Here is a 27,951-nt window from a genome sequence, read left to right on the forward strand (position 1 = left end):
ATGCGTTAAACAACGTTGCTCTAACGCACACTATTACACACATTAACATACACATGCGCGTGTTTTTAAACGTATCAGAAAAATACATAAATCCTCAACTCGGCCATCGGAGTTGCATCCGAAATTATGCCACTCGAGGGAATCATTTAATATGCAACGTCAACTGCTACCCCTCCCTCGCCCGATCGGCATTCGGTGAACAATCCCGAACACAAGCTACCGAGTGTTTGTGCAACAGCAATCTAAATACCTCGCTTTCCCTTTCCTTTCTTTTGCAGGTCGCCCACAACCGTCGGTCAAATGGCTCATCAACGGCATACTGGTGGACGAGCAGTACGAGCACAATTCTGGCGATGTCATCGAAAATCGGTTGCTATGGCCCGCGATCCAACGCTCGGACCTGAATTCCATCTTCACCTGCCAGGCAACGAACACGCTGCTGGTGGAGCCGAAGGAAAGCAGCTTTGTTCTAGATTTACATCGTAAGTCGACAGCTAGCAACGATTCTACGACACCGTTCCCTTCTGCTTCTTTTCCTCCACTTCCTGCTGCACACTGCGACTCACTGTCACCATTTTGAACATTTATCCAACCATCCCCACCACCATCACCACCACTACCACCAACAGAAGCAAATGGTCCAATTTGGTTCATTGTCACTGCGAACTTACAAAACCGACGAACCAATCGCAAAGAAAACGCCAACTAATGGGCAAAAGATTTTCTCCCGGGATTATGATTTCCGGTTTCCGGCTGCTCCCGATGGGATGAATTCATCTGATTGTCGAATTCTCATTTCATTAAAATCTCATTACTTTTGCGACCGATGCGCATAGCACCGAGAGACCTAAAACGGGAAAATAGCCACCGCCTCTTCTGTCTGTCCGGTGGTGCCTCTTGCCCTGGGTTTTGGTCGCCGGGGGTCTTGGTGCTGGACTGTGGGTGCTACCAGCAAAATTGAGCTCGTCATCGTATTTCTTGCCATCGCCATCGCCACCAGTTCAATTGCATGTGGCAGCGATGATAAAGCACATAAAGTGTACCATATCGGTTTTGCTTACGTTTTCGTTCTCTTATTTTTTGGCTGAAAATCTTTAATGCTTTTTCGCGCGGGGTTCCATAAGCAGTGCCGGGTTTGGAACGTTTTCTTTGGAAACGAGCGAACTATATGTGATAATTATACGCTTCTTCGGTTTTGATGAATGAAACACTGTTTCAACCCATGAAGCACGGGGTCAGATTTTATTGTATAGCTTTAATATTGCTTTCAGCTAATAAGGGGAACGTTTAAAATCATGCTTTAAAATATTATTTATTCTCAATAATTGTTAGACAAAAACAACTTATTCTTCAAACACCAATTAAGTTGTCTACGAAATTACAGTAACATTAATTATTGGTTTCTATTCTTAGTTAGTATAGGCAGTTTTTTTCTGGGTAAAATTTTCTTTTCATTTTTATCAAGAATGTTCCAAAACCTACGCCAAGAAAATAAAAAAAATAAAACTACCCTAGGTGTTCCCAGAAACTTTTGGTTATACCTTGTAATAATACCTTGTATACCTTGTAATAATTTATATGTATTATTATTATATTTCACAATTTTGCTCTAACGCTAATTATAGGTTTAGAACTTTAGTTTGATAAGTTTTTAAAATATATTCAAAATATACACTATCTAATTGTGGTGGAACCCCGGACTTAAATTATATTATTTAGTTTATTCTTTTTCGTGAAAAGTCTGTAATGAGGCTGCATAACGACTAGTTTTTGAAAATATTTTTGCTTTAATTTATTGAGAAAAATCTACAATTTTATTCAACTCCTCCTATTTAAAAATAAAAGCAAATGGATTTAAGATTTGACGCACACAGTATTTATTATAAGCTTAAGTTAACTACATTCCCATTAAAAACGTTTCCTCGTGAACAGAAACACAGAGCAAAAATTAAGTATAGGTTCTCGCACTGGATGAGATAAAGTGCAAACCTTAGTAAGGCCTGAAAAACTGTACAGCAAAAGCAATCGACACCGATTGCGCAACCTTACTATTTAAGCTAAAGCATTCTTCTACAACAAAACACAAAGAAACGAGAACGCAAAAAGATAAACTTTACAAGTTTTCCTGGAAAACAGATTCAAGAAAGCAGGCAACAAAGTTGCTTGCAGAATTATATGCGTATCGCGTATAAGAATGAAATCTGACACAAAAAATGTTCTTTTTTTTCTATTTGCTGATTGATACGAATTTCAAGAATATTTTTCTTTCCTCACAAAAAGAAAAGAAAAATCATAATTCCCCTTCGCCCTATTATCGTTACCTAAGGATACGGCAAAAATACTTTAAAAAAAGGGACAATAAATGATAACTCACTTCGTCTTGCGGATATTGTAAGCAAACGATAAAATACCCCCGAGGGAGGAAAAATAGAACCACATTTGCATCACCTGTGTCGAACACCGGGCGGGCAGCCTTTGGCAGAACCCAAACGAGCCAAAGTAAGACACCCCGATTTACCCGTTCCGAATGACCCAGCGCCAGCGGCTGAAAGAAAAAGATGAAAGAGTTATCGAACAAATGATAAAAGCTATAATTCACTTGACTTCTGTCCCCATTCTCAAAAACGAATACATCTTTGTGTTACACAATAACCTTCCCGTCCTTTTCCCTCCTTGCGTGGGGTATCGTGTTTCATTATCGGGATGGATATACTTATACATTCCTGGAATAATGTTCCATTGTGCTTTTGAGTGCTTTGAGGTTCATATTTTCATTGCTCCGTTGTGTTTTTTCTTTGAGTAATTTTAACAGTCCTGCTAGCGTTATGTTTATATCATGTTTCTACTTAATTTTATGGAAAGATCCCACGCTTCAGGTATCAAATTTCTAGCGTTACGTTTGAATATCTCGGTTTATCAAATGTCATTCTTTTCGTAAAATCACCGTAATGGATAAACCTTCACCTTATCATTTCTCTACCATTCTTATACCATTCGCTTTTGATGACGGTTTTTTGTATCGCAGAAATTGCATGCCTCATGAAATCCCGAACAGTCTTTCTATCCCCCAAGGGGTAGAGCATATCTCTCAGCAGAGAGGGGGAGAAAGAAAACTGACCAGGAAATACGGAATGATCGGAAAAATCAATGCAGGGCAGCGATCGTTATTTTCTACACCCCCTTGCATGCACACACACATTCACACACACACCTGTCCGAAAGATTCATCCGTTCGCAGGATATTTACTGGTTTATATTGAACCTTTGTGTTTTTTTTTTACTCTACTTCCTTTCTTTTCATCCTCTTTCTCTGATGCCTGAACCCGTCCACGCCACAAAACACACAGTGAAACCATTGAGTGTGAAGATAATGAACCCGCAGACGCCATTAGTAGCCGATCGACGATATGAAATCTCCTGCGAAAGCGTTGGTTCGAGGCCAAATGCGATTATAACCTGGTACAAAGGAAAGCGACAATTACGTCGTGCAAAGGTTAGTATAGAATCTACGTCCGGGGCCCCGGGGGTATGGTGCGCTGCACCATCGTGAGCTTGTGGCCCACTGGCTAAGTTATGGGGAAGGAAGAATCGTTCATTTCACTCAATAACAAGGGCGAAATCGTTCGACCGTGAATGGCAAAAAAGGATGGGAGGAGAAGAAGCCCTCGGACTACGGTCTTTTGTTTTTCTCCGGCGTTGTATTCTCTTTCGACTATCTACTGGAGCGTTTGTGAATTGAGGGATCCATACGAATGGTGAACACACGCACAAACACAACGGCCACATTCACGAATCGGTACGCTCTGCATGATGGTGGAGAATGTTTTATTGAATTTATGAAAATGGATGTACGTCCGTAAACTAAGAACCACCGCACAGTATTTTCCACCCTATGGGCACTGTGTTTACGGTCACCAAACGAACGCAGCAGCTAATGCCTTCGCTACACAAAAGCCCTTTGAAATACAGCAGCTAGTTCCACTGCCAGAATCAATGGATTCCGAACAACTCGTTGTGCATCCTGTGAGTTGTGCTGTCCAGCTCCGAGTGCCATAAAGATTGTATGCATCTATAAATAAGGAATCGTGGTATTCCATAGGGAAACTATCCAGACAATGAAGTTCCTGCGATTGGTGCATTTGTACCTAGCAAGCTTGAATTGTGCAATTTGTGCCTTTAAGAAGGTGAAAAAATAACTAATCCTGAAAAAGATTGAATATTAAAGCTCTCTGATGGAAAATTTTATTAAAAATTATTGTGATTCGAGATTGAACATACTTTCAAGCAAAATTGATAAGCTTTACGCTTTAACCATTTTGGTCATAATGCCCGACCGTTGTTTTATTCAAAACCCAGTAGTATCCTAATATAAAATGTGTGCTTTATGTAAAAAATTTATAATGGAAATATTATGTTGTTTTCCTTGATTTTTTTCATTTTTACTTTTTTATTCTTTGAAATAAAAAATAAACGACTAATTTGGTAGCTCAGGTTTTTTTTAAATTTAGTTGAATAAAAAAACAATGAATTTATTATAGATTACTTTCTACAGCCTAGTCGTTATTTTTATCTTTTTTTACTTTTAAACTTTATTCAACAGCGTTAATCAAATTATATGTTCTAATTCAAAGTGATATTTTTGGTTTTTGTAAATGAGTTGATACCGAATTTGCAAAAGTAATTAAAATACCTCCTTCCATTATACTAATAAGCACAGCCAAGAAGTGTAACTTTCAGCCACATCTTAGAATCTATAATTTAGAATATTCACAGTTGAAACTAATGGTATATTCAAACCAACATAACAGGTACTGCAATGAGCTTAATTGAATGTTATGAATTTTTATTTAAAAAAAAATGGATTTTAATATGTTTACCTAAGTAAAATAAAATTAATACAAATTCAATATGTACAAAAAAAACTATTTCTTTACGATATCTCCAAATGTTCTTCCCTTGATTGGAGACACAGTCTAAAAATAATGTTTAGCTCGGTATGCCAAAAACTGTTGCTTCATCAATCCAACAGCTTCGACCAGCAGTCACACCGCCAAACACCAATTTCTAATATTCAAAGTGCTTTGTATTTCATTCCATTAAGTGCACTTTCGCGTCGAAAGAGGTTAACTTGACCGAAACCAAATCGTTTACCATCGCTACGTCTGCCTGCCTCGCAAGCGGCCACGGAGCGCGGGAAGTGAACGCAAACGTTGTGCGCCATAAAATTATCCCCGCATACTGTGTCCTCTAGCAAATTTTACATTCGCAATATTTTTCTTGGAAGCATTCTGATGTCTTTCTTCTTCTTTCTTTCCATTTTCTTTAACACCCGTGACACCCGAACAGGAGGAAATACTGAACAACACCACCCGCTCGGAGCTCAGCTTCGTACCGACGACCGAGGACGATGGGAAGCAGATAACGTGCCGGGCCGAAAACCCAAACGTTACCGGCCTGTTTCTGGAAACGTCCTGGAAGATTGAAGTTGTCTGTGAGTAACTGAAGCAACAATAATAAAAAAAAAACAGCGCTGTAGATAAAGATAACCCTGCCAAGAGCGAAAGTGGGAGAGGAACCGAGCGTTCGTCAGCAATGGTTCGTGGCGTAGTTTACAGAACTTCGAATTTCTGCGGGCAGAATAAATTCAAAACTTCACTGCCGAGCCTTCACCGGTTCACTGGAAGGGGCGAAGGGAGGAGGAAGGGCGACCAGCAGCACTTCGGGTTGTGAAACGCCCATAAAAGCTCCCTAGCGTGCGCATCAAAGCGTGGAAGCGAAGAAATTAATTAAAATTAAATTCAAATCAACAATCGTAAAAAAGTATTCGCGTTTATAGTGCCCTGCCGTCTTGTGCGTTCGGAAGGCGTTTGCGTTCGTTTCGTGGTCGGTCGGTCGGTCGGTTGGTCGATCGTGCTGAGGGGTACAACTTCTCGGTTAGTTGCAATGACGGCACAATCGGCAAGGAAGAAACCGCCTGTGCTCCACCACTCGCTCCGTAGGATTCCTTCAACCGACGGGAAATGGTAGAATCTTGCTTGGGTCGAGCATGCAATCCGGAACACACGTTCGTTTGTGAATCATTTTCCAATGTAGAGTGAGAAAATGCCGCTTCTAAACGCATCGCGCCCCTTTACCCGTCCACGAACGACACAACCGCACAATGTCGATCCCTTGCCACCGGAAGACAGAAATACAATTCAGCTTTTTATTGTCGAGTTAATTGCGGTTTTTGATTCGGTATGTTTGATAAAACTTTATCGTGGTACACAGCTCGCACCGTGCAGCTCGCAAGCTGTGCGGAATCTTATGATGGTACGACCAAGATTTGAGAAGTTCAAAAAAAAAGGATAAAACGGCTCCACAAACATCCCTGGCGGGAGCAGCCAACCAACCAACGGCCAGTAGGCCGCCCGAAGCGCACCGTCTCGCAACCGGAATTCTTATTGCCTTAGTGTAACTAATTTATTTGAACCACCATTACAAGCATTCCTTCAAAGTTGTCCCGATCGGGCGAGTGGCTGGCACGGCAAACACTGTACGCCACCCGGATGAGGGTTGCTACATGCGGCACTCGCGAATGTAGTCGTGCGCGCGCTCCGCTATAATTAAAAACTTTTCTGCTAAAATTTTGTGCAAGCTTTTTCGATTAAGCTTCACCATCTGAGTCACCAGTTTGCATTTACGCGGACACTTTACCAACAATTACTGTCGACCGAATGTACGATTCCGGGTCAAAACTTTCGCGTCCGCGGCGCAAGGCGTGGCCACGCAATGGAGGTAATGAATGAATTTCATCTAGCGAATGAGAAAACTATGTTTTATCTGTCTAATTAGTAATTAGAAATTTAAACTAACCTAGCTGAGTGGAAAAACCAAAAATGTTAATTTTAAACGTAACGGCTCTAAAAAAAGCCGCCGATGAATTTTTAACCCTTGGGTTGGAAGTTTTTGAGCTTTATTTTTATTGGTTTAAAAACAACAAAAAACACTTATTTTATACTCAGTTCACTGAGAAAATTAGCCTTTTTTAATTTTACACGAAAAAGCTTTCAATTCATATAAAAAATCTCTATTATTTCACCACATTCATCCACAAACGATAGTACAAATTCAGTGTGAAAATTTTAAATCTACTTTCCGTGCGACCGGCTCACAATCGAAATGGTTCGTTAATCTTCCGTCCCATCGTCACCCGTGTCGTTCAGTGCTTAAAGCAAAACAAAAAAAAAAAACAAGAACTGGCCGGGAAGCAATCCCGAAAGCAACATTCCACACACATGCTACACGCTACGTGGCACTGCACTGATGCACTTTAAATATTCGATTTTCCGGTCCATTCGTTCCATCCTCAAGTTGCACCATTACACGATGGAAGCCCAAAGATGGACCAGCTGGTTCAGGAAACAAATGCCGTACGCTTGCTTGGCACGAAAGACATAGACATAGCACAAGTTTCCAATGGAGGTTTTTCCCCCTTCATTTGATCTTCTGTACTCTGCCCAAAGTTCTTTTAAAAGTGTTACCTTCGAAGTTAAGATACCGCACACGGTCGGAACCAACTGCAACCAGCCTCCAGTGCTTAAGCGCTCGGCAATCTCGTGCACATCTTGCGCTCTCCCGACAAGGTTAGCACCAAATCCAATCGATTAACCCAAATGCAAGATTTTATTTATGATATTAGTGCAGAGTGCTGAATTTTTTATCATCCCTGTTTCTAGCGCTGGTAGTAACGTTAGTGCCATGTTTCCCCCTGCTGGATGGGAATCGATAACCCCTACACCATACGCGTACAGCCAAATTTCTCACACACACACACACACACACACACACACACACACACACACAGAGGAGAGAAGATCGAAAGGACGATTTTCGCCATCGATCGACTTTAATGGCGCGGTGGTGGAGGTAGACAAAAATGCAGAGAAGCGAGAAACTCTAGCGAAGGACGGAAATCGCCAAACTACGTTAACGGGAAAGTGCATTACTAACCACTAACCGTTGCTTCGCCCCATCGCCCTCCGCTGAAAGCCTTTGGGATATATTTTTCGTTGGCAATCCAGTGTGTGCGCACTTGTAAGCAAGAAAGCAGCAGGTTGTTAACACTTTGCCGAAATAAAAGGATGATAGGTTGGTTGGTGGTATAAGATGGATGAAATTTGAGGGTAAAAATAGAGCTAAAGAGAGCATGATTTCTGTATCTTCCGGTAAGTTTCTAGGCATTTATTGCTTGCGTTTGACAAAAATATATAAAGCACAACATTATACTACGGAATGATTGAAATGGAAAATATTAATCAAGTCTATTTAACTTTTTTTATTCGGGAAAACGCATTATTCAACTATTCATGGAATATAAATTAAATAGAACTGTTGGCAAATGTCAAAAGGACCTCATAGGCTGCTGGACAACTAAGAAATTTCATTCCATTTTATACGTTCAACAAACCCTGAAAATACATTATGAACGATTCAAACTATTAGGGTTTCATCAATCACAGTTGTTATTTCAAGGTTTATCACATGGTTCAATGATGAAACGATTCTTAATGTATTAGCAACAACTTAGCGCCTAAGTTCGTTGTTTTTAGAGAAATCGTTGAAAAATTAAATAAAATTAAACGAAACGCTTCCAGTGGCGGATTTATCCATCTCGGGGGTCATTTGGAACACGCATTTCGTCGTTTTTCTAAGCTAAAAGTCTTTTACATGAAAATTAATCAAACAATGAAATGATAAACTGTCGTTATTAACACGTTGTTAATGTTGTTGTCAACGTGTCGTTGGTTGCTATACCTTGAATAAGTTGCACTAACCTTGATAAATTTGACCACTGTAACAACCTTACAATTGGTCTAGTACGCCCAAAAGGCATATTTGGAAAGCGTAACAAAAAAAAAACAAATTTTACTCATTTGTAATTTTGTATTTGTAAAGAAGATTTTGCAATTAACTTGTGTGAGTGGTGAAAGTCAAGTGTGAAAAAAAAAGCCACTGCACGAAGTTTGTGTGATTTCCTGTTTGGCAGATACATAAAAATTTGTCTGAAATCCATCATTATCCTATAATTGTGTAAAATTGCCGTCCTTGCCGTCGAGACCATCGACGAAGTTCTTAAAAAAAATAATTTAAACGTATCAGGAGCTTCTTCATGCTTTATTGTCATGAGAAGTTCCACATTCACATTCAAAATATTCCACACGCTTTCTTGTAAGAAAGTACTACTTTGAGAAAGATTAAGTTTTCCGTTTATATGTGCATTAATAAAAAAAAAAAACAAACCAATCGCTTATAAAAGCGAACTAACATGTGGAGGTTTAGCTCAGAGCCTCCATTTAGGCCGAGGCCCACGCGGCCGCTCAGTGAAACATCAACAAAAGTTTAAGCAGTGTAATACATCAAGTAAACTTTAAACATCAGGTGATTTTAATAAAAATGATAAAATGATAAAAAATATATGGGTAAAGATACTACGATTACAGAAACTTTCAAGAATCATTTAGTCTTGCGTTGATGCATACCATTCATTTGAATGATCTTAAAATTTAAGAAGCTCTGATATGGATTTTATTAAATAATTTTTTAATTTAAGCAAGATTTTATTTAATTTTTTTATTATTTTTTATTCAATTAACTCAATTTTATTCAATCCCTATATGGATATTCGTTTACTCTGTATCGATATGATGCTAGTTAGAAAATAAAAAAATCCTATATAATTTCCAATTAAAATACTTTCGATAGAATCTTTCTTTACAATCAAAAATGCCTTAAGAATCCAAGCATTGGAGTTTCGAGCACTGGATGATAAAGTAAGCAAAACTCTCTTCCTATCTCGGAATTTATTGTCACGTCGAGTAAATCCTCCTTTAAAGTTTGATTTTGGTTGTTTATTTGAGGAGGAAAAACAATTCCGGGGAAAAAAACGGTATCCCAATAAACCCTGACAGCTCCAAGAATCGGCCCCGGGGCCAGTTTCTCGAAAGAAAAATAGATCCTTAATCTACTTAATATCTTGATTACAATGGAGTTACAAATTTTTCGCCTTACTGAAAGCAAACGGCTCTAACGAGTTAATAGCATTATATTCGACTGCTCTTCGCGCGACGGTCCGTGCCATCAATACTACCCACCCAGATAACCTGATACGCGGGATCAAGGCTTGCGAAGCGGGGCGGCAAGATGCGAGAACAACACCCGGCAAATGCCGAGAGAGAAGGAGAGATAGGGTCATCCGACCCGGCAAAACTGTCTCAAGAACTTTCACCGATCCGGCACGTACCCGTGTCTCGTATGTGCCTTCCCTGTGGCAGTTTCAGCAGATCCCCCTTCGCAAGTTCCAGCAGTGGGGCAACACAAAACCAATGAAATTCTGGTTTATCGATTTGCCGGCTCCGGACGACTGTGGAACGTGAAAAAAGAATAGGGGAAAGATTAGCCCGAATGATTTATCTCTTTTGCGTCACGCTATTGTTAAGCAAAGTGATCCGAGATCCGAGGAGCGTTGCAAAATTGAGGCCAATAGGGAATGTGACATCGGGAACCGCTTCCAGAAGAAAGAAAACCACGCCGCACACATGCACATGCACGATCGCCCAAAACACCGTTTGACCGTTTGTAAGCGAAGAATGGTCGTCCGTTTCCGGATTTTTATTTTTCATTTGTACCAGCTTGTCGCCCGCTCGGGATTCCTCCCCGTATCGTTTGATGGTCAGGAAAAACCACAACCACCCTGCTACCAGCACCATCAGGCGCTAACCGGAATGTGAACTTTCTCTCTTTTCTTTTCTCTCTATCACTCTCTCTCTCTCGCACACCGAAACCCATCGATGCATTCAATCTTCCTAATCTTGCGAGTTCAGATCCACCGATTGTGTCGCTGCGGCTCGGTTCAACGCTATCGGCGGATGACATCAAGGAAGGGGACGATGTTTACTTCGAGTGTCACGTCCAAGCGAATCCTCCGTGGAGAAAATTACACTGGCTACACGACGTAAGTGTTATTTATGGTCAATTCCCTTTTCCCTTTTCCCAACCCACCACCACCATCGTTTGGAAAACGGCGTCTCCACCCAGATGGGAGTTTGGAGTAGGTTTTCTTTTTTCACACTTCCAATCATTCCCCGAGAGAAGACCCTCTTCGAAGGATTGCTTGCGGTGCGGTATTGTTGTGCCAATTCCATACTGATCGCAACCATATCTTCCCAACCCCGGGGGATGTAGTACGGTCGTAAAAGATGTTTCAATTCACTCCACACCGGCCACGATTCCGGTCTGATGTACAATCGTACAGGAAACCGCATACCTTTCGGACAAATATCGCACCCCGCATACTATCAATCAGCAAAGAGCGGGCGGGATATTTAATATGCATACCCAACACACCCTTTCTTCTTTAAAAAATGCCCCCCCCCCCCCGCTCCCACTACCTTGGGTGCGGTTCACCTTTACATTCCAATGTGCTTTCTTTTGCAGGGTGTTATGATTACTCACAATGCCACCGCTCGGGTGATACGGTCCAATCAGAGCCTGGTGCTGCAGAAGGTTACCCGCAACTCATCCGGAAATTACTCGTGCAGTGCAATCAATGCCGAAGGTGAAACGGTTAGCAATCAGCTTGCGCTGCGAGTCAAGTGTAAGTATGCGAATGCCGGATAACAAAGCATGACTGGCCAGCATTGTGGTACATATGTGTTAAAAGGTTATAGTTTTGCTCACAAGCTGCTATAAGTATCTTGAACGTATTATATAAAATCAACGTCTCGTATCATGGCGAATCAATGTTCGCGATTTTAGATTAACAATAAGCCGGAAAATAATAAAATAAGACACTTTTATTTTTTACTTTTTTTCAATCAAACGTTAGAATATCATAAAAAAAATTAAATAGTTTTATTCAGGGTCCATTTCTTATTACTATTTGAAGTGTTAAAAGCGTTTCTTACGTGTTGCCAAAAAAAACTACCACTTAGCGATTTGATAATGGTGTTTCGGTTGTGCTTCAAGAGCCATCCATGAACAACGTTACGAAAAAATAATTATTTTCTTTATCTACTTCCACTTTAGTATCGATCAAAATAATAAAATAATGCTCTTCCTATTAAACGGAACAAATCAAACAACACTCTCTGGTTCAAAACCTTCATCACGTTTGATTAACGCTTCGGTTCCTATTGCTTCACAGATGCACCGGTATGTGCGACCGATCGGATCATCATTGTCGGTGCATTCCGTAGCGAATCGCTGCAAATACCGTGCGAGGTACATGCCGATCCGCCCCCACGGCAGTTCAACTGGAAGTTCAACAATTCGGGCGAAACGCTCAAGATAGGCAAGGAGCGCTACGTTAAGAATGGTTCCATCAGTCTGCTTAACTACATACCGGTCAGCGATCAGGACTACGGGACGCTCACGTGCTGGGGTCAGAATGAGGTCGGCACCCAGGATTGGCCCTGTTTCTTTCAAGTCGTACTCGCAGGTTAGTTCGGACCTTCACCATTTGTAGTCTCTACTCGCCACATCAATACACTTCACACCCGTAACAGGAAAAAGCGAAATTTTCACTAATGTTGACTCTATTCTTACATGCTCGTGATTGTTTATCGTCTCAACCTTTTACAACGCTACACACAGGGCTGCCATCGGCGGTGAAAAACTGCTCGATAAACAATCAAACGCAGCACTCGGTCGAGGTGCAGTGTCTGCCCGGGTACGATGGAGGATTACCGCAAATTTTCATTCTCGAAGTGATTTCCAGCCGGACGGGCCGTGTGCGGTAAGTACGAATGGTACATGTACCTACACACCTTTGTCCTACCGGAAGTGCCTGCACATTGTCGAGACGCAACTTGAGAATATCCTGTGCAATCGAATTGTCTGCCGAGGAGTGGCTGTGAGTAGATGTTTTGAAGTGCAATTCGACCTACTCGAACTGAATATATGTAGATGCATGTGTTGACAATCAATCCCTGCAGTCCTGGCAAGGGTGTCGCGGCTTCGGTACGAAACAGTCACTTCCGATCTGAATGTTCACTGTGGGCAAACACAAATCACTTCCACCTTCGGTGTAACGTTTCAGCTGCATCGTGTTGCATTGCTTGCCTGCTGCCAACAATAGGAAACACTCCATCATTATCATCTCCCTCCCTCGCCTTCGTCCGGTTTTCCATCGCAAACCTCATGCTGTTTGTCTCTCTTTGCTGCGCGGAACTGACGTGCCACCGACAAATGTTCAAAGGGAAAAAGGAAACCCTACACCATTACCCCCATGCACAATGTGATAAGGGGTGAGAAATTGCAAATACCGGTGCAGTGGGATGAAAAACCGTGAAACCCACAAGATGCTGCAACACCAAACAAGCTCTTCAAAAGCACTCCCCTGTGTAGAGCAAACATACCGCCCGTAACGGGTAAAGATTGTTCCTAGGAACAAACTACACGGCACAAAGCTATGGGATGGTAATGGCAATGAGTGGTGAAGTATTACAAATGAACGTGCATCCTTTTTTTCACTTGTAAACCAAAGCTTTTATCGGGAAGGTAAACCATTGTTGGTCGTTGTTATTGTACATAGTACTATGGAAAAAAAGCTACCAGGAATGGAACAGAGTTCTGAAGCTTGCTCCCATAATATTGGATTTCAGAGTAATGCTATAGTTGGAAATTTGTAATTTTTATTATTGAGAAAAAAAGCAGCATTTTAAAAAGACTGCAACCACGATATATGAATCAAACACTTGTTTGGTACAATATCAACATGAAATTGATTGGTTGATTCCTAGAAATCAATATGAAGGATCAAAAGCATTACAGGAAAATTAACAATGGACTGTTTTTACTGATATTTTGTAATAATAATGGTGGTTATTATCACTATAGAAAAATGTCTTTTTTTTGTACCTATAGTGGCACTGCATTGCACAAAATTTTCGAGAAAAGGTGAAAAGGTTCACTTTTTGTCTAATTGTTGTGTCTAAGTTTGCAAGGATCCAGCCAACTCAACATTGTAAGTTTCATTTCCAATTCGTAAATTTTAAAATGTTAGATGTTTGTCGAACGGACATAAAGCAACTAATTACAGATCATTCGACTTTCCATTGTTATTGTTGAAATGTAGTTTACGAGATTGAATTGTTGGCTTACGATGTTGAGCAGGCTAGAGAAACCCTTTCGAAAGTGCACATGATTATTCACCACCTCCAAGATCTTTTTCAACAGCTATCAAATGGTGTATTTGGTTGAAAATGAAGTAAAGGATAAGTTTTATGATTTTCAACACATCACAAAGAACTGTCAAACTCAATCCAGCTTGATTCGTGCTGAAAATCATGCTGCCGAAATGAAACATTATTATGATGGAAATGAAATATCAAATTGATGTGGAACAACATGTTGCACGCGGTGAATAACAATGTTTATATTCGGAAGTGATTCGAAAACCCCTGTATCCCTTACAGTCGCATTCTAAAGCTTTCTTCCACGAAGACCATTTGTTCAATAGCATTAAAATAATCAACCAAAGGTAATTTTTATATCAAAGGAATTAAAAATTCAAAGTTTCATTTGAAAGCCTATGTTTGAAGATATTTAACAGTAAGTGCAACGATGGTAATAATTGCTTAAAAAGAGATACGTCAAGTTTTTGAAAAATTCACAAAAATGTCATGGTTGGATGATCTCATGGACCGTGTAACCTAAGCTTCATATGCCATTTGGTTGTCGGCTTTCTTTTGAAGCAATTTTTGTTCATGGTTTCCATGATTTACTTTGGATACTCCGTAGCAACAAGTTGATTAATTTTCTCTTTGCTTTAGGTCTCTTGGAGATTTAGTTCAGAGAGATTTCATTGTAATTAGCCAAAGTCTATATAATACAGAGGTCGAGTCGTCCAGAACATTTGATCAATAAGCGTGGGAAAGTTTTGACAGCTGGATGAAAAAGCTTCAATAGTTTCATCGTAGCATACATTGAGGTTATAGTTGTTGTGCATGCATTGGTCTGAATGCATTTTCAGTCTATTTTATAATGTGTGTTCATAATTTTGTGCTTTAAGAAGTTGACGTTTATAAAAAAAAGATAGAATTAAAGTGCAATTATCGAATTCAACAAGATCAGTGCCCAAAATTAGGACAAATCATGTGCAGCTCAAGAGAACAAAAGCTAAGAGGCTAATTTCATAATTATAGTAGTTTTTAAGTGATTAATTACGGAAAAAAACTACTCCATGCCACGTTCATGAGAAAGAAATGTATAGTTACACTAAGTTTTGTGCACAAAATCCATAATTAGCCCTGAAAGGTGTTTGGATGTTTGGAATCGTTTGTGAAAGTTTTATTGTTTGTTATTTACATGTGTAAATATGTTTTTTGCTATAAAATTTGAACAACTTTGCCATGAACTGTTTACCTTGGTAGACAGATTAAAACTCTATTACAATAGCTTCATCATAAGCTCTACTGGCGAACAGATGCCCAAATATTTTACTAATTTATAGATAAATCAAAAATATTACCATACTAACAAGGACTTCAAAAAAGGTTCAAACATAACGATCATGCAGTAGGTTTGAAAAGCAATAGATAATCAGTTTTCAAAAACAAATTACAGTACCCAGTAAAAAGTTGAAAAGCACCCTTTGCAGAACAACGTTAACATTTATTTTTATCTGCCTTTCGACTTAAAGTAGCCCATTTTTATTGTTTACCATTTTAAGTGTACCATAAAATACAACAGTATAACGAATCCACCCGCGACAGCTGGCAAACCAACACACCCGCGACTAACAATACGAAACAAATTGACACAACTGCACACCTCCTCTGTTATTTACTAAACCGACATTATGCGAGATAATGTCGAAATCGTGACTGCGATAAACATCCGCCGCACAATGAACTGCACAATGCACAATCGCGACCGCTGACAAACAGGCGTTACACGGCGCCGCGCCTACCCCGCACACCGAAGGTGTTAGCTGACAACCGTGCGCACTCCGCAGTCGATGGCACTCGATAATCGTCCAAGTATCATTAAACCCTGGCGCGAAACCCACCTGTCAACCGATACATCCGGTGGGTGGTGGCTTGCTGTCTGGTCCTTTCCGGTGTTACCCTTTCACCAACCCTCTCTCTCTCTCTCTCTCTCTGCGTCGCACGTGTTTCACGTTTTCCTCCATCTTGTTCCTCCAATTCCATTTACTGCAGGTACAACGTTACCAACCCGGACGAACCGTACTTTCTGGTGGAGTCGCTGGAGAACCTGATTCATTACGGCGGTGCGTATGACGACATCGGCGACGACAACCCACTGAAAGCCATCATTTACGCCGTCAATCAGAAGGGCCGCAGCCAAGGCATCGTGGTGAAGGACTTCTATCTCGAGAGTGCTGTCGAAAACCGTGCAGGAGGTATACGCCCCATTACCCCTTTTACCGCTGCAGGAGCGAGCTTTTCTCACCTGCTGGTTGTCATGTGGTTCATACTTATCTTCCTTTTTTTCTCTCCCTTCTCTCCACAACTTTTCACGCGTTCGGGCGGCACAGTGCTAACGAGCAACTCGCTTGATAGTATCTCGCCGATCCTTTTCGGCGTGTTGCTGACGCTGCTGGTGCTATGTTTCGTTATCTTCGTGCGAGTGTACTACATCAAAGCGACTGCCACCAGCACCACCATCACGAACGTTAGTAATGACTTAGTTAGTAATTCAAAGCAAGGTAACAACAAACAGGATACGCTAGCCAAGGTAAGTGCGAGTAACATTTCACGGGTAAGGCTATATACATTACCCTTCGAGGGACCCAGGGATCTTTTTTTTTTTGTTGCTGGTGGGAAATTTTGGCATCCGATTGATTCATACACAGATACAACCAGCACCACAGCCAAGCAAATGAATTCAGCTGAAAGAAGGTATGCGAGGAAATGTCTCGCCCAGTAGGAATGAGAAGATCGAAACCCATTTTTACACCTATTTTGCTTTACTTCAACGTTATCATGCGTTGCAAACAGGATTGAATAGTTAGAAGAACAGTTTGTTTGTTTGTTTTTCAATTGAAGTTTGTCTTAAAAGCTTAAGAAAATATATTTTTGCATTAAAATAATAGACGGGGTCTCAACCAAACATTTGCTTAGTTTCATTGTTTGGTACTTTTGACAGAATATTTAACAAAATCTAAAGAAACTCAAGTAACAAGGATTTACCCGATCAAACCTCACACTTCAATTAGATGCCTTTCTCCTCCCCGGAACATATCAATCCATCCCAGCTCTAGAGGGAAAAAATAACACATATTTGCTCGTTTTCCGTTACGCTGCACAACGCTCACGTACAATGGGATCGTATGTAAAACATCAAACAGTGATTTTGCGATACATTTTTTTGCCTTCTCTGCTTCTGGAACGAAGCGGAAACTGGAACTGCTGGTTTGTCGCTCATCTTTCCCGCCCGCTTTGTCTGCCGGGCCAAGAACTCCCGTCACCGCCTCGGCACAAGGCGCTAAATTCGTGTGATTGTGTCATTTCCTATCTTGTTTTTCACATCTTCCAACCGCTCCCGTGTGCTAGAAGGTGTATGAAAGAAGTCGGAATAACATGAAACCCGATACAAACAAAGGACAGCGCTGAGTGATTGTGTTGCTACCTGGCTTCTGGCCGTACTGTCGGGGCCATGTAGTGTAACTGCTTCAAAAGGGTAAAGGCTGTTTTACGTTGTTTGTTCCTTTATCTTGACACACATACTCGCTCAAGAAATCCTCTTTCGTCATCGACGTCGCATTAAGGGTAGCAACATGAAATGATTTCTCTTTTCCTTTCTTGTTCTATGCGCAAGAGGGCAACAATGGGAAAGACATCACAACAACAGCACTAAATACGCAAACGGTTCGATCGTATGCGTTAGATATCGCGTTGGTGACGTATCTTTCAATCAACCCGCCTGGACTGATACTGATTGAAACCATGCACTGACGCCCGAAATGTATATTTGATCGACTTTGCTTGATATGCTTAAGAAGCGAGAGAAATTCATTGATTTGCTGTTCGCTGTTTGCCTTTGTTTCAATAAGCCTCAAACATTTTCATTCCATATGAAATGGTTTTTAATATCGATGATAACGTAAACCTGCTGATGATTTTGCTCGACGATTGCTGTTCAATCAGACACCCTCTCAATCATGGTGCAATAGATCAAATAATATATAATAACGAACCAAGACACAAGGACAATCAGATTTGGTTTTGGATTTTTGGTCGTACTGTTTTTTGGAAATTTATTTTAACATATATTACTAACGTTTTCATTTAAAACGAATTACTTTTATTCCAACTGGCTACAGAAATAAAACTAATACAGATAACAACTGTTCATAATCCCTTCCCCCCTTTCCTTGATTATAATCTAAAACCTAGCACACAACCTTCCGTCTGTTATCGAGAATTTTTGCCATGACAGACAAAGACATGCGTGTAGGCATGTTTTAAAATTCTATCTTCGATTTTTATCATCACCCAGATTTAGTGACAAAATTGTAGGAGTAGAGCTTTTACCCGGTCTCATGTTACAGTCGTCAACTCGTACAACTTAACAACATGCCCGTCATGGGTTCAAGTCCCAAATGTACAGCCAAGCCCCGTCATACGTAGGAGAACTGACCATCCTGCTATGGGGGGTAATCCATAAGTCACACAAAGCCAACACACAAGCAGGTACAAAAAGGCCTTAACCGACATCGGTTGTTGTTGAGCCAAAGAAGAAGAAGAGCTTTTGCATCATGATGGTCCAGAAATTCTCGATAAGACGCCGCCGGTTTGATTTTAGACCGGTTAGCTGCCTAGGCAGTCACTAGGTTTTTCGGTGTGGCGTTCTTTGATTGCGCACGCTTCTGAACGAATTTGTTTAATTTTTTTGGTCATCTCGGCTAGAAGGTAAAGCAGCCATGATTGTGATGAAAAATGTTTCAACTAAAAACTAACACTCACTCTTTAAGAGTGAGGAAAACAAAATTACACAGATATGTTTCGATAAACGGTAGACCTTACATGATAATGTTTTTTTTAATCTGACTTATTTGACCGAAAGCCACAGAAAAAATATCCTAAGAATATATACAGGCGCACGATACTTAATGATTGTTGACTCATTGCATTACTTTAATATACTTGAAGCTTTTATACTTTTGAGTAGAAGCTTTGGAATCTCCATGAGAATGTTACCTTTCAAATTGCGAAATAGTGATGTGAAAGTATCCCCCATATTCCTTCTAACCGAGTAGTTGATTAGGTGATCAATATACAGGTAGTCCCCGAGATACACGGTACCTCTTATACGCGGATTTGGAGATACACGGTGTTCTAAATTTGACACTTCTTTGAGCAAATTGTAATGATTTGACATATCAATTGTAAAATGTCAAATAATCTCCCTTTTAGTGGACTGTTTAAAACCATTTCAAAAGAATTACAACTGTTAAATTTAGTCAGAATCATGTCAAATAATTAATTAAGTGGCAAGAAGCACCCCCTAATTGCAAAATTACACGAAAATTATTGATGTTTTAGCTGGAAATCACGAGATTCGACATACGCGGAAATTCGAAATACGCGGTTTTTTGCGGTCGTTTTCGTTTTCATTAACCGTGTATCTCGAGGACTGCCTGTAAACTGGACTTCTAATTTCACTTTATTTGTCTTTTATTATTATTTTTTATTTTTTCATTGATCAGAAAAATTCTGATTATTTTTCTTAATTTAGCACTTAATTTAGGTTGCATACATTTATCACAGACTGGAGCATAGACGTTCTTTACACGACATTAGTGTTTCATTAAAACCAAAGAGTTGGTGAATTTGGTTAAATACTCTGCTCATAAAAGTAATGGGGTCGGATGAGCCATAGGTTGTTTTGCTGGTTGTGGGCGTAGTAAAGCCGTTGGAGCATATTATTCATGTTGTTGGAGTATTGAACAGCAGGCAATGTTCTCTGTTAATATACCTCCAAGGAAAAGTTGCTGTGCTGCGCGGAGTCTATTAATGAAATAATTGCAAACGTGATAAATAATAAACAATCTTTCAAAATGTCCCAGCGATATGAGCTTAAACATAAACTCTCATTTCTTCATAAACCAATTATGATCGCGCAAACCCCCTACGTTGTGCTTTTTATATGTTTAACTTAAAGCTGCTTTATTGAAATATAACGCGAAACTTTTGTGTACTTACGCAAAGCCGTTCCTCTTGATATGTCGGTTCTTGTATCAAAATTCGAAAAGCTGGCAATTTAAATAAAAAAACATTGCTATCTTACCATCATAAAAACTTTCGAAAAGTCATAACTATTTAAAGAGCAAAAATATGCCCTATAATCTAGCCACTAAACAATCTATTATTTTTGTGCAGGAAACCGATTCACTTGGTTTCAGAAAAAAGCACCATTCCAATTAATACAGCACATTTAAACTGCTCCAAGAGCTCGCTTTACATTCTTCCAGCTAAACGCTCAATCGAATGTAACGATCTGAACGATAAAGCGCCCATTCGCCCATCGCGAATAATGACTACGAACCGGCGCCCCGTACAACTCCTAAGCTCCCTTCCCGTACAACACTAGGGAACAGGGACGGTGTGTGTGAGGCAGCGGCAAGTGTTTTGCTGCCACAGCACAGCTGCATCCACAGTTCGTTAGCTGCACCGGCGGCACGAGATAATGCACTCACGTTGAATGGCAATTGGCCCGCACGGTGGGAGGAACGCGCGAATCGTTTCCCATTATTGCACCTTTCCGGATCGGCGGATCATTCATTCCCGGTGCCACATAGCATATCCGGGGAGTTTTTGTGTTTTGGCGTTGCTTTTTTCTCCCGCTCAATGTTGTTGTTGTACTGCTGAGCAGAAATAAAAGCAAAATAAAACCCGCACAATGGAAACATGCTTGCTTTCCGACTGCTTAGCTGTTTAATGTGGGCAGCTGCAGAAGAAGAAAGCTGCCGTTGCCCGACTCCCGTTTCCACCAGCAACCAAGAACATAGCGAACGATCGAGTATTAGTGATGGTGTTTTCATGTTTTCTCCTTACTTTTCTCCTTTCTGACCGTCAGACGAGTACGGTGCACGAGTTTGTAACGAACCGCTGGAGAACCGTTGTTCGCTCTTAATTGGATGAGAAACCATTTTTCATCTTTCTATACAATGCACCTCCGGGTGGGTCGCGCGTGCACCCGTTACTGCAACTGTTTACCAGCCAGCTAGGGCAGCTGCATCCGGAAACAGTAGTTTCTTGCCGCCACCCCGCATAAAACCCAGCAGCGTGTTGTTTCGGGCGGGGGACGGTAAACTTTCTCCGAACCTGCTGGCGCCGGGAGGGAACCGTGCACGCCTTCTTACCCCTTCGCAAATCAAGCCCCGAGCTAAACGGGCGTACGAAAATCCTGACGAAACGATGCGCGTTGCAGCAGCAGCATTATCCAGTGTGGAACGAGCAATCCTCCCATACCATCGCCGCAACTACCTTCCGCTGCTGCAAGGTGTTGGGGTGAAAATTAGATTAAATGCAATTAAAATCCGCCGTCAAAGCGTTCGCGTCGTGCCGTACGCTGTCGTAATTTAGCCATTTCGGCATTGTTTCGCTAGCCATTAGCACCAGCAGGAGCGCCAGCAAACGCCAACCGTTTTCGGCACAGCCACCGGGCGGCTCCATCGGAACGGAACAGCGAGCTAGTAAAAAACCTTTCCTCTTCCTTATCACTCTCTCACGAACCCGGGCTCTGTCTTTTACAGTACAGTGTGATTCTTTGGTTTTGTTTTCTTCGTCGTAAATTTTGCACTGTTAGTTTTTTCCTGGTATTTTTTTTTACTTCTGCTTTCCGCCGTTATCTACACAGACTCTACCGCTTTGCACCAACCAGATTATGGTTTGCTGAAATTTCTGTTCCTCCATTCCTGTCCCGACCCGTCCGCCCCGTTTTTAAAGAACAGCAATCGTAAGCCGAAAACAACAAACCGGAAGGACTTGCTGGCATTCACTGCTGGTGCTAACTGCCTTTTTTTATATTATGGTTAAATTGTGGGAGAGAGCGACAGAGAGAGAGAGAGAGCACGCAACAAAAGCTCAAAATTCCTCCACCATTGTTTGCCACCCCTGCCAGTGTGTCGCATGAATGTGGAAGCGAGTGCGGGAATAAAGAAAAAAAATCGCCTACCTGCGTCTTGTTCCGAGCGTAATTAAATCTTCGTTTTTCACTTTCCTGCTACCCGGAGGGCAATGCTGTTTCACGCAAACCTGTCCCTGCCACAAAATACACGAACGGGGACGGGTATGTGCAAAAATGGAAGAGCAAGTAGAAAAATCTCGTATAACAAAAAAAAACAGGTTTCAGTGCTTTCCAACTTCCACAGCAATGAAAAATGCTTACACTGGCCGGCCGCTTCAGTTCGATGTTTTATTTCCATTTTATTACTCGCTCGAAGGACATGTACTGGCTGGATCTATTATTGTACGCCGCGATAATCAGTGTGGTGTCAGTGGCCAGGAAGGAGGGCGTTGGATAAAAAGTGTCCACCCGCCCGGAGCGTTCACTTTGACACTCACCCAACCGCTGCCACCCGCATCCGGCGTAAAACCACTTTGTTTTTGGGGTGGGTGGGCAGGCGGTAATTCACGCTTTGCGCCCCATTATAATTGAATGATGTTTCGTTCATTAAACAATAGAAAGTACGTCTTGTGTTCGTTCACCGCCTTGCCCACTTGCCTGGCTGGGGATGAGCAGCGGCAGACCCCACATCGAGCACCCCAGTCACCTTGTCAGCTAAGTGACGAAACAAAAGCGGCAGAAACACAGAAACCGTGCAAGACAAGATGTCAAAACTTCTTGACTTTGCGAGAGCTTTAAAACGAGCGCAAAATGGCAATTTAAATGTGTGTGTGTTGCTTTTTTATTTCGCCCTGCTTTTCGTGCTTTTGGGAAAAGGAACGAATAAATAATGAGAGTGAAATTGATTTGAGCCTACACGTACCCTCCTTGTACGGTGCATTAATTGATGAAAGGTGGTGTTTTATTTTGGGATAGTTCTAAGGAAAAGTGGAAAGGTCACAAAGTGGTTGTAGGCTTTGAGCTGTGAAAACTTGGCCTGTTTCTTGTTATTAATTATTTCAGAATGCAATTCGAGCATTTCAACAGTTCAGCGATAAATGGAATCTTGTCAAGCAAGAAAACTGTTAAGGATAGGTTGTCAACGTAGCGATGCTTTGAGGTTATATATATAACTGTTATGCATCGTTTTAATAGATGATCCGGCCATTGTATTATATGTCTGGTATCTTGTTACTACATTCTGAATGGCATGGTTTAGAAAGAAAAAATAACCTCACCTGCCTAATAAATGTTTTAAATGAGATCTCAAATTCGATTGACACATATGATAGACCTGAACATCCGTGAATATATACTGTGAACATCCGTGAACAATAAATTAAAATTAACAATCATGATAAAATTTCTTACCATTTTCGAGCTACTGAATACTGGAGTTTTGCACAGTAATCTGGACCTCTGATTACACTGATGCAAATGGACCGTATCGAGCCGGTTCAGAGAGCATTAACCAGATTTGCTGTTAGTAGATTGGTTGGTGAGCGTTATGCATCCTTGCCCGACTATGAGTCCACGTTGCGATTACTAGCTCTTTACTCCTTCGCAATCCACCGCAAACACACCCAATCCTTAGTAGTTGCCTCCCTCCTGTGTAATCAAATAGGTGCAGCTACGTTTTTCGGCTTTATCCCTATTAATGTGCCCAACCGATCTCTCCGTATGCGTCAAATACTTTGTCTTCGTTTAATTCTTCGTGTGACTCTTTTGATTTTGACATATTCCTCGCAGTTTTCCGTCCCCGCTTAAGATCCAATTTAAGATCCTTTTCTCACTTGTGATCACGTTACTTACATTCGATAGAATGTGCTAGTATAGTTTAGGGCAGCTAGTGAGTATAAAACATGTTTAAGACAGGTTTTTAAAGAAACGAATTGAATTGAATTATCGCAGCACTGTCTATACTAGTTGAAGATTATTTTTATCGGCTTTCTCAACCGCACACTTTTTGGACTCCATCACATGGGAATAGACACATTTGGCGCTTCAGTGATAAAGCTGTTTTTTTGGACATCGAGGAATTGATCGTGCCAGATCTTAAAATTAAGTGTTTTTTTATTTTATTTTGACGAGGAAATGTTTGACAAACGTACACAATATATCAATCTATCATTTACAAAAAAGTCATTTAAAAGTTTTATTTAAAAAAGGAAAAATAGCGTATTTTGTGAAGCGGCTCAGTATTTGGATACGCTAGTGAAAATCGAAATTACACTAGATATACGAATGTACCCGTGCTTTTATAGCAAATTTCATAAGGAATTCCATTTCCATATAGATAATTCCATGATTTCATAGTTCAAAAATGCGTCTTACAATATTAAGAAAAGCTACAGCTTTATCAGCAGCACACCAAAAGTATCACTCCCTGTACGAGAGTGTTCAAAAAGAGAGCCAAAATTATCAGAACCCCTGATAACGCTGCTCAATTTTCGTAGTTCTACTAAATGCATCGGTATAGTCAACTGTTTACTTGGTACCACAAAATCAATTCTGTTTATTAGGGATGTTTAAGAATGTGTATTATAGTTACCCACAGTCCATGTAAATAAAATATTTTACCTGCGTTTCACGTAATTGCGTTTTTATTGGACTCTGCGTATATTTGAAAGTTTTTGGTTTGTATGTATTGGTTCGATTTGGATAGCGGGAAAGATCGAACGATTGATAGAAGAAGCGACTCACGTAATTGCGCCGTAATCACTTCTAAAAAATTACTTCTGTTAGAGCATGATAATTATGCACTTTAATTAGAATGGTTTTTCCTTAACTTTTTCTTAAAATTGAAATAACAGAAATAAATAAAATTGAAACAGAGCTCCTCGGAAAAATAAAATATTCTGGATCAAAGTGATATTTTGTGTGAGGTGCTGAGAATATGCACATTAGTTCGACTGATGATACATCAAAATGGTAGAGTTCTAACAACATAACTCTATCAATTCATCCTGAATTAAATGATACATGATAAAAATACAAGTTGACGTATCCTTTTTAAATATTAAATATATTTACATAAATAAATACTTAAAGACCAAAATATTTTTAAACAAATCAACTAGTTTGAAGTTACTGTAGTGCAATGACTTAAACAGTTTTCTAGCTCATTGATCTTGAAAGTACTCAACTAGTCGTTATGCATAGCCTGATGAAATTTTTAATTAGCCAGCAAAACACTAAAAATAGTCAAAAAGCCATTCTATCCGGTTCCTGCACTATTAATTACCCATTTTTCATTTTCCCACAGCACAACTGTGTGTTTGCTCTCCCGGTTCAACCCGCTTCCTAAACCTGTGCAGTGAAAACTTCTCTTCAATAAGATTAATTAGCTGATTGTTTGGCTGTGGTAATCTGTTGGAAAATTGACTGCAATCTTTTCCACTCGTTCGTTTGGCTGTAGTGCTTTTTTGTTTGCCCCTTTTTTCTGCCTTGAGTCTTGTTTCACGAGAATAACGGAGGGAATTTTGCTTCTTTCAGTCCAATTGTTGTTACACCGCTGCACTGTTTAAATGCGATTTTTCTTGTACAACGGCTATTTTTTCTCTTCCTTTCCGGTCCCATGGATAACACAATCCTTTGTGTGTGTGCGCGCTGGTTGAATTGCATAATATTTCATCACGTCTAACAACGGCGGACCAACACCAGAAATCCGCCAAACAAAGCCCCCGCTGGCAGCAGGGCAACAGTGGCGGTGGCGTCGGTGGCGTCGGTGGCTACGGCGGAACCGGAACCGGATGCGGACTGATCGTCGATGGACGATCGCGGGACGAAAAGCTGGGCGCACCGGACGGGATGGAGGACGAGCGGGACCCCGACGTAATACCCGCCCAGTTCGGTAAGACTCGATTAAAACAAATTTATTTCAATCAAGCTGCAGCGATTGTAGTAACGGAATAGTATGGTTGTTTGATGGCTTGCTTTTTGGAATGGGTTTTTCTCATCAGCTCTTTTTTTTCTCTCTCTTTCTTTTATATTTTTTTCCTCCGGAATCGCTTCCACAACCCCGTGTACCCGCTGCAGCAGTGTCGAACGATTCAGAAAGTGTTAGCTTCAACTCCTCCAAGTGGCCAAACGGGAACTTTGTAAGTATGCTGCGGAAAAGCTTTTCGCGCTGAGTTACATTGTATTTTCCCCTGAATGTGATGCTTTATACAAAGTTTTACCTTACGGCTAACGTTCCAGTGTGGTTAATGGTGTTCATTCGTACTTATTTTTTATCGACCTGTAAGTGTCGGTAGTAGTTTTAAAATCCAACTTACTTGTTTGATATGATCGCGATGCTACGTAGCAGGTTCTTCAATGGTAATGCTAATAAAGGGTTAAAATATTTATTATTTAGGATTAAATTGTCACACCCATATTTTAAAAAAATCAAATGTAGTTTCTTATACCAAAACCCAATTATTGGATTTGGTTAAGGAGTATACATTTCCAAATGTAATTCTCTATCTTGATAACGTGATATGGTAGCATGAATTGATATTGAACAGAGCATTCGACCTGCTTTACAACTTCAGTTAGATAATAAATACTCTTCTTCTTTGGCACAACAACCGTTGACGGTTAAGGCCTGCCTGTACCACTAATGGGCTTGGCTTTCAGTGACTTATTGATTACCATAGTCTGACATACAAGATAGTCAGTCTTACGCATGAGGCACGGTCCATTTGGGGCTTAAACAGATGACGGGCATATTGTTAAGTCGTGCGAGTTGACGACTTACTATGAGACCGGCCCAAATAACCTTTTCATTTTTATAGGTATGTTACATGAATTATATATACAAAAAATCTTGTTTGAATGCTGTTCACACTACTCACGGTCCTTGTGGGCAGAGGCAAATCAAGCTTTACGCAAACTAAGCGGCCGCTGCTCTTCGCGAATACTAGGAATAAACCCACACCTTGATCTTCCTTCGGTCGAGAATATCTCAATCATCCATCGCACCCAACACTTGTTTAGCGTATAGACTTGAGAGACCGCTTGCGGCTTCGTATTAATCAGTCGCTAGTTGTGGACGGCTTAAAGAGACTTTACGAGCAGATCCGGTTCCATGCGTGTAACAAAGCTATCTCACCGGATCCTGGACATCTTAATGCACCGCACGTCGGTGCGATTGTCTTATAGCTCTTAAAGTTCGACGTTGTAGATTAATCTCCAACGCAGCTAAGAAGGCTTTAACTGACTGATATAGACAGCGTCCATCTCAAAGAGGCGAACTATAAAGTTACTATATAGTCTCAGCTTTGCCCGTCGTGACAGGCTCTTTGAGGTGAACTGCTTCCTGAATCTATATAAAGATCACTTAGCAGCCGCCATCCTTATGCAGAAATTAGCAGCCATGCTGTGACCAGTGCAGACCTTAGTGCCGGTACTGATGAAATCGACTTGTAAAGTGCGTTCATCTATCCGCACGTAACCCCCATATGCCCCTACGTTTGGATTTGTTGTTTTGATCTCTCGTGGTACCACAATCAGTTTGGTCTCCTTTCTGTATTCCGAGGTTATCAACCGCCTGCTGGGTAAGTTTCAACTATAAACGAGCCACAGATTTGTCACAGATCAAAGTTGTCAATATGATCAGCATATGCCAGCATACAGTTTAACTTTTAAATAGGTCGGTAAGACAACCTCTAAAACTTATCACAATTGTCTTAATGTTGAGTTTTAAAGTTTTCTCGCTATAACTTTCATCTTATCGTCAACTTGTATCGCATTGCACTTACGGTCACAATCAAATCATGATCAATATATAATAATGGTTGTATTGAAAATATTAGTGTCGTATAATGAGTGCTAAATTTAGTACTGGAATGA

General features: G+C 40.7%; 1 protein-coding gene across 6 annotated transcripts in view; it reads left to right on the plus strand.

Annotated features, from left to right (window-relative positions):
* Positions 1–27,951, plus strand: part of LOC1279073 (neural cell adhesion molecule 1) — a 200,389-nt gene that overhangs the window by 168,242 nt on the left and 4,196 nt on the right. For 5 of the 6 annotated variants that reach the window (XM_061662144.1, XM_061662143.1, XM_061662145.1 and 2 more), the window contains exons 8-18: positions 279–482; positions 3,348–3,493; positions 5,347–5,491; positions 10,863–10,993; positions 11,476–11,635; positions 12,185–12,478; positions 12,634–12,775; positions 16,203–16,405; positions 16,541–16,740; positions 25,780–25,969; positions 26,155–26,216. In XM_061662144.1, the coding sequence (XP_061518128.1) occupies positions 279–482; positions 3,348–3,493; positions 5,347–5,491; positions 10,863–10,993; positions 11,476–11,635; positions 12,185–12,478; positions 12,634–12,775; positions 16,203–16,405; positions 16,541–16,740; positions 25,780–25,969; positions 26,155–26,216 (1,877 nt within the window). The remainder of the gene's footprint in view (positions 1–278; positions 483–3,347; positions 3,494–5,346; positions 5,492–10,862; positions 10,994–11,475; positions 11,636–12,184; positions 12,479–12,633; positions 12,776–16,202; positions 16,406–16,540; positions 16,741–25,779; positions 25,970–26,154; positions 26,217–27,951) is intronic. The other variant, XM_061662147.1, reaches the window with a different exon arrangement.

This window comes from Anopheles gambiae, chromosome 3 (assembly GCF_943734735.2).
Source record: "Anopheles gambiae chromosome 3, idAnoGambNW_F1_1, whole genome shotgun sequence".
Lineage (NCBI taxonomy): Eukaryota > Metazoa > Arthropoda > Insecta > Diptera > Culicidae > Anopheles > Anopheles gambiae.